The sequence below is a fragment of the Leopardus geoffroyi genome, chromosome B4 (genome assembly GCF_018350155.1).
Source record: "Leopardus geoffroyi isolate Oge1 chromosome B4, O.geoffroyi_Oge1_pat1.0, whole genome shotgun sequence".
NCBI classification, from domain to species: domain Eukaryota; kingdom Metazoa; phylum Chordata; class Mammalia; order Carnivora; family Felidae; genus Leopardus; species Leopardus geoffroyi.
The window spans coordinates 41364493-41374896 of record NC_059341.1 but is presented as its reverse complement, the minus strand read 5'-3'; the positions used below and the strand labels follow the sequence as shown (position 1 = coordinate 41374896).

Here is a 10404-nt window from a genome sequence, read left to right as displayed (position 1 = left end):
TTTTCATATTTGATGTTTTGTTTATTTTTGTCTTTTTTGTTTTTCTCCACCCTGTCTTCTGGCCAACGGCATTTTTATTTCCTTTTGTCCTTTTTGTTTGTTTTTAAATCATGGCAGATTTCAGAGAAAAGACAAAATGAAAAAAAATCAGGAAATCAGTTGTTATAAAGCAATTTAAAATGAAGAAAAAAAAACTTATGTACAAACCAAGGGGTGTTTTTAGAACCTTGTATAGAAATAAATTCGTGTAAAAGGATCAGAGGCAGTGGAGCTACTGATGTGAGCGAGCATGGGAAGAAGCTATCTGGGGAGATGTTCAAGGACAGTACTAAGGACTTACACTAGAGTGTGTGTCTGTGAAGAGTGAATGCTGCGTGATGAGGCTCTGTGTGTGTGTCCCCTAGTGTAAAAGGGCACAGCTTTGATAATTCAAGTGAAATCTTGGTTTATGAGAGTTTCTACATACAGATCCTGTCAAGGGGACTGTGATGCCTAAGTCTGTGACAGCAAGGTTTCAGTCATGTGTTAAAACCACGAAGCTCCCTGTCAAAGAAATGGAAGCATGCCCTCTTGAAAGGGCCTACACTCCTGCCTGAGTGTCACTGGGCTCGGTTGTAATTCCTACTGGCAATGTGTGTACATACATGTATCTATTATCCTATCCATATATGTAGGCTTGCAGTGGTGGAAGCCATAACCAGAACTGCGTAGCGAGGCAGGACAGTTGGGCTGAGCAGAATGTGGTCAGGAAACCTGGACTTTTGCCTTGGCTTTACCGCCAACCGGTGTTGACTAAGAAGCTTCAGCCGTTAAGTAAAGGGATTGGACTAGATCACCTCCAAGATTCCTTTTTGAGAATTAAAAACCTTTAAGCACTGAAAAAGTTGTGACAAAGCGCCCAACACCCAACGGTGTGGCTGTCCTCTGTGTACGGCTGGGGAACTGTGCTCATTACCTGGTGGGATTTGTATAGTCAATGAAATGATGCCCACTTAAGTTTTGGGCTCGGCTAGTCTGTTGGGTGGACGTCCAAGATCTCTCAATCTGTGGTGTGGCACTAATGAATGTATCCCATATGACAAAATATGTCCGTGTGTGTTAGCTTCCTGAATATTACTTTTTTCCCCTGCTCTCACCAATTGCTGAAAATGCCCTGACCGTCCTATCTTCACCACAAGTATTAGAACCAGAATCTACTCTTTTTAAGGATTCATTCACACTCATTCGTAGCAGGAACTCTATGAGGTAGGTACTGTTATTCTCACAGAGAAGGACATAGGCACAGAGATTAAATTGCTTATCCAGGGACATGACAGAGTGGTCTTCTAGATCCAACTGCTGTATCTTACCACCTGCTCAGTAGTAAACCTGAGGTTTCACCTTACCCTTCTTCACATACTTGGTCTAAATTAGGTGGTTGAAAATCTGTATCATTAAAGCCCTGCCCTGCGGCATTGATAATTATCAAGAATTTGTGAGGGGTGACAATCTCCATAATGCGATTTTACTAACGCCACTATTAGGTTATGTGCTTTGAGTTGTCTCCCAGTGTGGTGGCAGTCTGTCGTGCACTGGATTGCTTTCCATCCTCATGGAGGATGAGTCCTCATGAGAAAGAGTCCTCATTCTGTAGCTGACTGGGACGACAGCTGTCATCTAACTGGCCCAGTTGTGAGCTCTGTGCTCCAATCCTTTCCAAATCTTGGTGTTAGTTAACATCATGAACGGGGGGGGGGGGGGGGGGGGGAAGGGGGGGGAGACAAAAATAAGAGGGCAAGGCCGGAAGTAGTATGTCATTTTATGTGTGTGTATATGTATTCAAGTATAAAAGGACATGAACCCGGACAAGAGGTGTGGAGAATTATAGCTTTATTGTGTAACTCTTAGTAAATAGAGATTATAAAAAAAAAATAATCCAGGAGAGCTGATGTGCGTGTGAGTGAACAGAAAGGCGGAGGGTTCAAATCTCACAACACCAACTATGCCTCCCCAGCTTCGTTAAGAAACTAGCTACCTTGAAGAAAGTCTGGATTCAGCCGGGACCTGCTCTGGTCACTAGACTTATACCCGGCAAAAAGGAAAAAAGAGTCTCCAGACGCTGAAAAGGGATATTTACGGAATACAATCCTAAAGAGACAAGGATTTTTTTCCCTTGCATTACCGCACATCGCCTTTTTTGGAGGGAAAAAAAGTTTGATAGGTAATGCAAAATGGCGACCTGCAGTGACGTCATGCCTGCCTCGGTCGCGTACTGGGGCCTCAGTAAGGGCGGAAGCGGGCTAAAGCTGCCTCCAGGTACCTCAGTACCGGCGGCCCCGGCTACCTACGCAAAAGGGAAAGTATCAACGTCGGGCGGATGTGTCCCAGCGGATAATTTAGTGAGGCGGAAGCTCTTCTTTTAAGGGCGGAAAGGCTCCAACCCAAGGATAATAGCTTCAGCGCCTGTTGCGATTCAGTCACTTCCGGGGCGGATCGGAAGTTGCTTTGTTTTGCTTCAAGATGGCTGCGGGGATGTATTTGGAACATTATCTGGACAGTAAGAGCAGGCTGGAGGAGGGGGTCAGGGGTCATAGAGTGGCGGTGGGGGGCGGGAATCGGGACTGAGGAGCCGTACGGCCCCGAAGTCCCGGTGGTCAGAAAGTCACAACTGTGAAGGGGTTCGGTGAGAGAATGTATTGGACGGTGTGAAGAAAGAGGGGGCGGGGCAGCAGGGTCGAGGCCTGGCTTTTGGGTGTAGACGAGGGAGGGGCTGCGCGGTAGGACTGAGGGGATGGCTCTTGAAGGACTAATGGGCAGAGCTGGGAAGATATTTGCCGACCCCATCTCCAGGGCCTCCAGCTTCAGGATATTTTTTTTTTTCACCCCGAATCGTTCCGAATCGATTGTGTTAGTGTATCACCCACTGCCATTTGGAGCGGCGACAAAGACCTGCTCGCAGCTACTCCGCTCAGTTCTTTCTCAGAAGCGGTCTCTCCTGGGCTAGGGGGCTATGAGTGACTGTCGGGTGATCAACTGGAAGGCTTCTCTTCTTGGATCCAATTCCTTTCAAATAGAAATCTGGTGTTATGTTTGCCATTTGTGTAATCCACCCCTTCACAAAGCCTGTCACCCCTATGGGCTTACATTTGTCTTGGTGTTGGGAGTCGTTCATTCATTCATTCATTCATTCATTCATTTATTGAGGCCCTGCTCTGGGTCAGACTTAATGGCAGCTACTGCGGATATAGCAAAATGAGTAAGACAAAGACCCTGCCCTCAAGTGCTCATAACAGATTCTGCTAATAAATGATTACAAAACAATGTGATGAGTGGAATCATAGAAATACATTAAAAGGACTTGGTAGCACTGGAGAAAGAAGGGCTAATTACCTAGGGGTGTAGGTACAGCTTTACCAGAGGATGTGATATTTGAATAGAGTTTTGAAGACTGTTTATTTGCCAGTGTGGAGAGAGAAAGGAAATTGCTGGTTGGGAAAAGCATCAGCAAAGGTATGATGGGTTTATGGCAGGTCAGGGAAAAGTGAAGTCAGAGTGTTTGATACATAGGACTCTAAGGTGGAAGATTGGGAAGTGGCTAGAAAAAGAGGCTGGGGCTGGATAGCACAAGGTCTTTTAAGCCAAGCTAAGAGGTTTGCATTTTCAATAGTGAAGAACCAACAGATTTTCTTAAGTAGAGTGATTTTAATAAAGGAAGATAACTGACGTATGAGAGAAGGTCAGGTCTGAGAGAGTGACAGGAATATTTAGGAGCAAAAAGGACAGCACTGATTGAATGAGTAGTTGAGAGAGAAGGAAGAATCTAAGGTGATTCCTTGATCTCATGCTTGGGAAATGAGGTAGACAGGATGCCATCAGCAATATACTTAATTCAACTTCAGGAGTATAGCAATATACTTAATTCAATTTAGACAAGTTTAGGTATGGACTGTAGGAGTGGATGAGATCATTCAGGGAGTTCATTCAGGGAATGAGTTCATTCAGGGAATACAAGTGAAGTGAGAAAATGAGAGGATTAAAGTATAACCTCAAGAAAGCATTAACATTTAAGGGACAGGTAAAGAAACCATCACTATTGGAATTATCAGAAAGTATGTGATGCGACTTGGAATCCTAAGAGGAGAAAAAGTTGCTGAAGGCAAGAAGATGGGGCCATCTGCTGCAGACATATTTGTTTTTAGATAGGACTAATAATAGATCGTTTGATTTGGTAAGTCATTGGTAACTCAAAGTAATCTCCGTAAACTAGTGGCAGCAGACCTGAAATTATAGGTTAAAGCAGTGGAGGCATTTTAGAAGTTTGAAATGGAGTCACGAAAAGAGATTTTTCTTTCGTGGGGAGACAAGTATAGATGCACTTGTTCAGGTATTTATTTAAGACCCTCTGTCTGCAAGCCATAGCAAAATAAGAGAGAAGACAGACACTTCCAGAAGGAAGGCTAGGGAGATAGATACCAAATAACTGGTTGCACAATTAATTATTAATTGAAGTTGGATAAATGCGAACAACGGTAGAGATAGAATAACTTGAGAGCATAATCCAGGCCACCTGGAGTCTGGAGAAGTCCAGGTTGGGCTGAACTTTGAAGAACGAAGAGTTTAGTAGGCCAACAGATATGGTGGAGGTGGGATGAAGAACCCCAAGCAGCGCATTCCAGGCAGAGAAAGCAGGAGACGGAAAGCCAGGTAGCAGGACAAGCCCTGGCAAGTTGGGGGCACTCGGAGAAGACCAGTCTGGTCAGATCAGACAGAGCACAAAGGGGGACTGACGTGAATGAAGGCTGGCATAAGATGAGCATGGGCCAGAAAGTGCAAAATGGGAATAGGAATTGTGTGATAGGAAGTCACCAGGTGATTTTAAAGCAGGAGCATGACTTGACGAGGTTTACATTTTTGGTTTTTTTTTTTTTTTTTTTTTTTTTTTTTTGGGACAGAGAGAGACAGAGCATGAACGGGGGAGGGGCAGAGAGAGAGGGAGACACAGAATCGGAAACAGGCTCCAGGCTCTGAGCCATCAGCCCAGAGCCTGACGCGGGGCTCGAACTCCCGGACCGCGAGATCGTGACCTGGCTGAAGTCGGCCGCTTAACCGACTGCGCCACCCAGGCGCCCCTACATTTTTGTTTTTTAAAAGAACATTCTGACTACGATCTGAAGACCAGAGTGGAAGTGTGTGTGTGTGTGTGTGTGTGTGTGTGTGTGTGTGCGCGCGCGCGCGCGTGTGCATGTGTGTGTGAGGAGTGCTGGAGGATACCAGGAGGGTATTTGGGTTAACAGCAAGGAGCTTGGAGGCAAAGTTTGAAAGTCAAGGAAAGGGAGGGGCTGATTTGTAGAGTAAGGTCCTTGAGGGGACAAATGGTGGGAAAGCTGTGCAGAAATGGCAAAGTTAGTTGTGGAGAGACACAGACACAGCCTCCTCTGAGAAAGGAATGATGAGTGCTGTTGTAGATAAATCCAACGGTTCCAAGGAGGGAAAACTGAGTCCCGTTTTGGACCTGTACTTTAAAAACAACTGTTAGGCCTATGAAGTCGAGTGATTCTCAGTGTCTTTTCTTCTCCCTAGGTATCGAAAACCTCCCATTTGAACTGCAGAGAAACTTTCAGCTCATGAGGGACCTGGACCAAAGAACAGAGGGTACGTACAGAGTAAGGGGTTTGTGTGTATAAGGAGTGTGGATGATCATTTCTTTTTCTCTTTGGTGTTACCATGTCATCTGGTCTGATCTGGAGAACTGTGGCTTCTCTCTTTTTTACTCTCTTGGAATTCTTAAAAGGAGAGCAGTGATAAACTGCATTTCTATATCTGCTTCTCATAGTAAATAGAGTATTGCGACAATACCTCAAGAATTCAAAGATGTTATGTTCTTTATATCTGCAAGAAGAATTCAGAGATAAGGCAACTCTAGAATCATTTCTGTTCTCTATGTTCAATATGTCTATAGGAAGATTGTCGGAAGACTAGGATGTTTCTGCTCCACTGGATTGATAACATTACTATCAAAAAATTCATTGTGGCTGTAGACTGCAAGTCATGTTGGTAGAGAAGTCCTTAAACAGAAGGAAAGAGAGAAAGAAAAAAAAAGAAGAAGGAAAAGCAGCAATTAACATCAGGATCTCTACACTGTATTCTTCAACCTTACAGAAGCAGTAGATACCATCTGTGGCCTCTTTTGGATGTTGAGCAAATTTGGCTGCATTGAGGCATTCACTTGGAGCTTGAGGCTACTCTACAGTGGTCAGATTGGTCTCTTCAAAGTCAAAGATGTCGTCCGTTGGAGCCATCCCCCGTACCTGCTGAAGGATATATAGGTCTTATCTTCCACCCTTAAGTAGCCATGCTCAAAGATGTGACAAGCTGGTGTTAGAATACCCAGAGCTGTGATTTCAGCTACCCTGGGTAAGTTTACTCACGAAAAGGTGAACATCATCTAAAATCCTGGATGCAGACCCCTGAGAACTGGCTGCCAAATGCTGGGAACCAGCTTCGCATCCTTTGTAACTCAGTTCCAGCTCTTGAGTTCATGCACAGAAAGACAGTTGGAGATTATCAAACTATGTGCATTTTCAGCTTCCTCCAAAGGCCTCAGATGAAATGGGGCACAAACATAGTACGTACACAGATCCTGCCAGCTGTCTGTCGCTGCACCATGCTACAGTCATTCTTTTGTCTCTTTTCATCGACATGCTTTATGAGCCTTACCAAATATTAGGCAGTAGAAAACTACACTCTCACTGTCTTGGGACATCACCAGCCTTCCAGTATGAAAATGTTTGGAACAATGTCTAAGATGAACAAACAAAAAAAAGTGATGGGAAATACGAACAGGTTGATGAGCAAAATAGGGTAGAAGAACTGTTACATAAATGAACTAGGGCCTAGTTTTAAATGATGAGTCACAGATGTACAGACCTGGAAGCCGGCAGCAGCAGATGACCCAGCCGGGTTCGTAGCACTCAGAGCTGTTGCGGAATGTTTTTGAGACAAGGAATCGGGAGGCCGTGAGACAAAATTCATGGTTCAAGAAGCAGCCAGCCCTGCAAAGAAGCATCTTCAGACATCAACAAAAATATACTTTGGTGTTAGTGTGGTGTGCAAAGGCTCCCTCCCTCCTTATGTTTCAATAATTTTAAGTTCCAATGGTGCTAGCCATGTTTTCAGCACCTGAAGGCACCTCTAAGACAAATACTGTCAATATGTTGCATTACTTGAGTAAATGGCACAGTACCTATGAACTTTCAGGGCATTTTAGTTCGAAGGTTATGATGATCAGTGGAAAAGGTCCAAGAAACAAGAGGAAGAAGTGTGTTTCACCTAGCCACTCAGGGGCCATAGTGACCAGGCCTCTGTCTCTGTTGTAGACCTGAAGGCTGAAATTGACAAGTTGGCCACTGAGTATATGAGTAGCGCCCGCAGCCTGAGCTCCGAGGAAAAATTGGCCCTTCTCAAACAGATCCAGGAAGCCTATGGCAAGTGCAAGGAATTTGGTGACGACAAGGTGCAGCTTGCCATGCAGACCTATGAGATGGTATGGCCCTGTTCACGGCTCCCCACTTACCTCCCATCTAATCCTTGGGGTCCTAGACCCCTCCTTCAGCTGTATTGGGATCTGTTTTGGGTCTGGGAGATACATAGAATCCGCCTTAGCTTTTTTGTCTTTTACTGGAACTACCCTTGTACCTCTCTCTTTTCCTTCCTTCTACCTAGGTGGACAAACACATTCGGCGACTGGACACAGACCTGGCCCGTTTTGAGGCTGATTTGAAGGAGAAGCAGATTGAGTCAAGTGACTATGACAGCTCTTCTAGCAAAGGCAAAAAGAGTGAGGAGGGGGGCGGGGCTTGAGAGGTGGGCGAGGATTCAGAGGGAGAAGAAGCAGCTCTTCAGCTCCTAGGGAGGGGCAGCCTCGTGGAAGGAGGTGGAAGAAGGAAGAGTTAACCCATCTTTCTGTCTCCCTGCCTTCTGGCTTCCCCCCTCTTTCCTAGAAGGCCGGACTCAAAAGGAGAAGAAAGCTGCCCGTGCTCGTTCCAAAGGGAAAAACTCAGATGAGGAGGCTCCCAAGGCTGCCCAAAAGAAGTTAAAACTTGTGCGCACGTGAGTGTATAAGGGAGCGCTTTGCCAAATGACGTATTTTTTTTTCTCCCGCCCCGCTCGTGCCTCACGCTGCCCCTTGCCACTTTCTCCGTCTTCTGTGCCAGTAACTTCTCCTTGTCCCTGTGGTATCTGCTGGATGGAGAAGAGAAGCCACAAATCCCTTGCCCCACCAGGATGTCTTTCTACCACCTGTGTAGTTACCCTGCCTGCGGATGACACGTTCTCTTCCTCTTGGCATGCAGAAGTCCTGAGTATGGGATGCCCTCAGTGACCTTTGGCAGTGTCCACCCCTCTGATGTGTTGGATATGCCTGTGGATCCCAACGAACCCACCTATTGCCTTTGTCACCAGGTCTCCTATGGAGAGATGATTGGCTGTGACAACCCTGATGTGAGAACCAACCGTTTTGCCTCCAGATGGGGTTCTGGGGGCCATGAGGGAGTGGGTACAAGAGGGGAAGACATGGTTGAATAGTGGGACTCCAGGATAAGAGGAAGGCAGAGTTGGTTGGCCTCGGGACCTCCAAAGAGGTATTCTCCAAAGAGAATACGGAATACGGGAACACTGTTCTCAGGAATCTGTGGAGGGAACTTCTTTTCTTTCCTCTGCCCTTCCCTGGCCCCTGACTTCTGCTTCTTCCGTCTTCCTCCTTTTCAGTGTTCCATCGAGTGGTTCCACTTTGCCTGTGTGGGGCTGACGACCAAGCCTCGGGGGAAATGGTGAGTGAGAGAGTTGCGGTAGGCGCTGGGCTGCCCAGGAGCTGCGTGGAGGAGGGCACTCTCCCTTTCACTCACTTTCTCTGCCCGCCTCTCTTATCACGTTGCTTTCTAGGTTCTGCCCACGCTGCTCCCAGGAACGGAAGAAGAAATAGATAAGGGCCTTGGATTCCCACACAGTTTCTTCCACGTCCCCGGCCCTGGGCTAGTGGGGAGAGGAAAGCCTGTGTTGGGGCCCGGGGGCTCAGGGAGAGCGGATGGCGCAGTGTTGTCACCCCTTCTCCTTCCCTCTCCCCACTCCTGGTGCTGAGGCTGCATCCAAACCCTGGTAGGGAGGGGTGCTGCAGCCGCTAACTGTTTGTGCTCTCATTCAGCCTGCCGCCCTCAGAGGGAAGTGGTTATGCCCACTGTCCTTTCGCCTCCATGCCGAGGTTGGTGCTGTATTTCCGAGGGATGGTCCTCTTTACTCCCCTTGCTTTGTATTTAAGGACTTGGGGCAGTAGCATGGGGGCACTCCCCAGCCCTCCTAATTCCCTCCCCCTGTGGGGGGCTGTGGTGTGATAAGCTTTCTTTGTTCTCCTCCTGCTTTTTCCATGGTAGGGGCGCCCCCAGAGCATCTGGGCAGTGGCCTTAGTTGAAGGGGCACCCCTTCCTCTGTGCCAACAGGATTCATCCTGGCCTTGTGAATGGGAGAGGGGGCAAGGTGGAATGCAGATCGCTCACATGTAAAGGAATTTGAGTAGGTGAATAAAAGCTCTGCGTGTTGGTCTGCTGTGTTTACTGTAGACACTATTTTAGTACATGTGCTAATTAAACTTTTTTTTGCATCCTCTGGGTTGGACTAGAGGGGGGAGGATGACAATGCCAGAAGTAGAACGAGACATAGAACCAGAAGTGGTACCCCTGCTTCAGAGTCCACAACTTCTCACCTTGGGGAGGACAAAGCTGGCTGGGGGGTGTGCCTCCAGGGCTTTCCAAAACTTTTTACAATTATGCATCTTTTCTCCGTAAACCATCTTTCACTTGATTTCCAATAAACGTGTATTTGTGTTTTGTGCATGTACTATTACACTATTAGCTTGGTTTCTTGTTTTAAACACAAAACAGAAAAACATTTTTCCCGTATGAGGATGGATTGTCTTGCTCACTTCCCACTGGGAAACCACTTCCTTAGACTGAACCAGCCTGACGCCTGAGCACCTCCTCACCTGGACCCTGCTTGCTTCCCCTTTTGGCTCATTTCTTACCTTAAGGGCCCCTCTTTAGTTCCCACACAGGTAGATCCGGACCTTGTTTTGTACATTCCGTCCCTGCCTGCCCCAGAACCCTGCCTACATTCACATCTAGGCCTCTCCAAACCCCAGTTTTGTCACCTGTGATATAGGGATAATAGTATCCGCTTTATGGGATTACCTTGGGAATAAGGGAACACGTGCAGAGAACAACACATGTCCCACTCCATCGAAGGTACCGAGTCAATGACAGCTTTTGCCATCCTTACCCTCTCGAGTTGGAATATGACACGTGAGGACCCATCCACCCCTGCTGGCGCGGTGAACCCCGGAGCGCGCGTCAGTTTCCGAGGCCCCGCCCCCAGCCC

General features: G+C 46.9%; 1 protein-coding gene and 1 long non-coding RNA gene across 8 annotated transcripts; one reads left to right on the top strand and one right to left on the bottom strand.

Moving 5' to 3' along the window:
• Positions 1–2361: 2361 nt before the first annotated feature.
• On the top strand, positions 2362–9873 carry ING4 (inhibitor of growth family member 4). 6 transcript variants are annotated; one of them, XM_045462746.1, is made up of 9 exons: positions 2493–2536; positions 5560–5631; positions 5939–6393; positions 7356–7522; positions 7702–7816; positions 7980–8088; positions 8331–8478; positions 8746–8807; positions 8920–9873. In XM_045462746.1, exons 4-9 carry the CDS (start codon positions 7394–7396, stop codon positions 8957–8959), a joined length of 603 nt encoding a protein of 200 aa, XP_045318702.1. In that variant the 5' UTR covers positions 2493–2536; positions 5560–5631; positions 5939–6393; positions 7356–7393; the 3' UTR covers positions 8960–9873. The 6 variants fall into 6 exon arrangements, with proteins under 6 accessions (XP_045318703.1, XP_045318701.1, XP_045318700.1 ...); XM_045462745.1 differs by lacking the exon at positions 5939–6393 and having other exon boundaries at positions 2425–2536; positions 7702–7807; positions 7983–8088; XM_045462744.1 differs by lacking the exon at positions 5939–6393 and having other exon boundaries at positions 2425–2536; positions 7702–7807.
• On the bottom strand, positions 2930–10336 carry LOC123590009. 2 transcript variants are annotated; one of them, XR_006708555.1, is made up of 4 exons: positions 10218–10336; positions 6907–7031; positions 6697–6779; positions 2930–3042 (listed from the first exon to the last, which is right to left on the bottom strand). It is a non-coding gene; the product is annotated as an uncharacterized LOC123590009 (long non-coding RNA). The 2 variants fall into 2 exon arrangements; XR_006708556.1 differs by lacking the exon at positions 2930–3042 and adding an exon at positions 6098–6290.
• Positions 10337–10404: the final 68 nt, after the last annotated feature.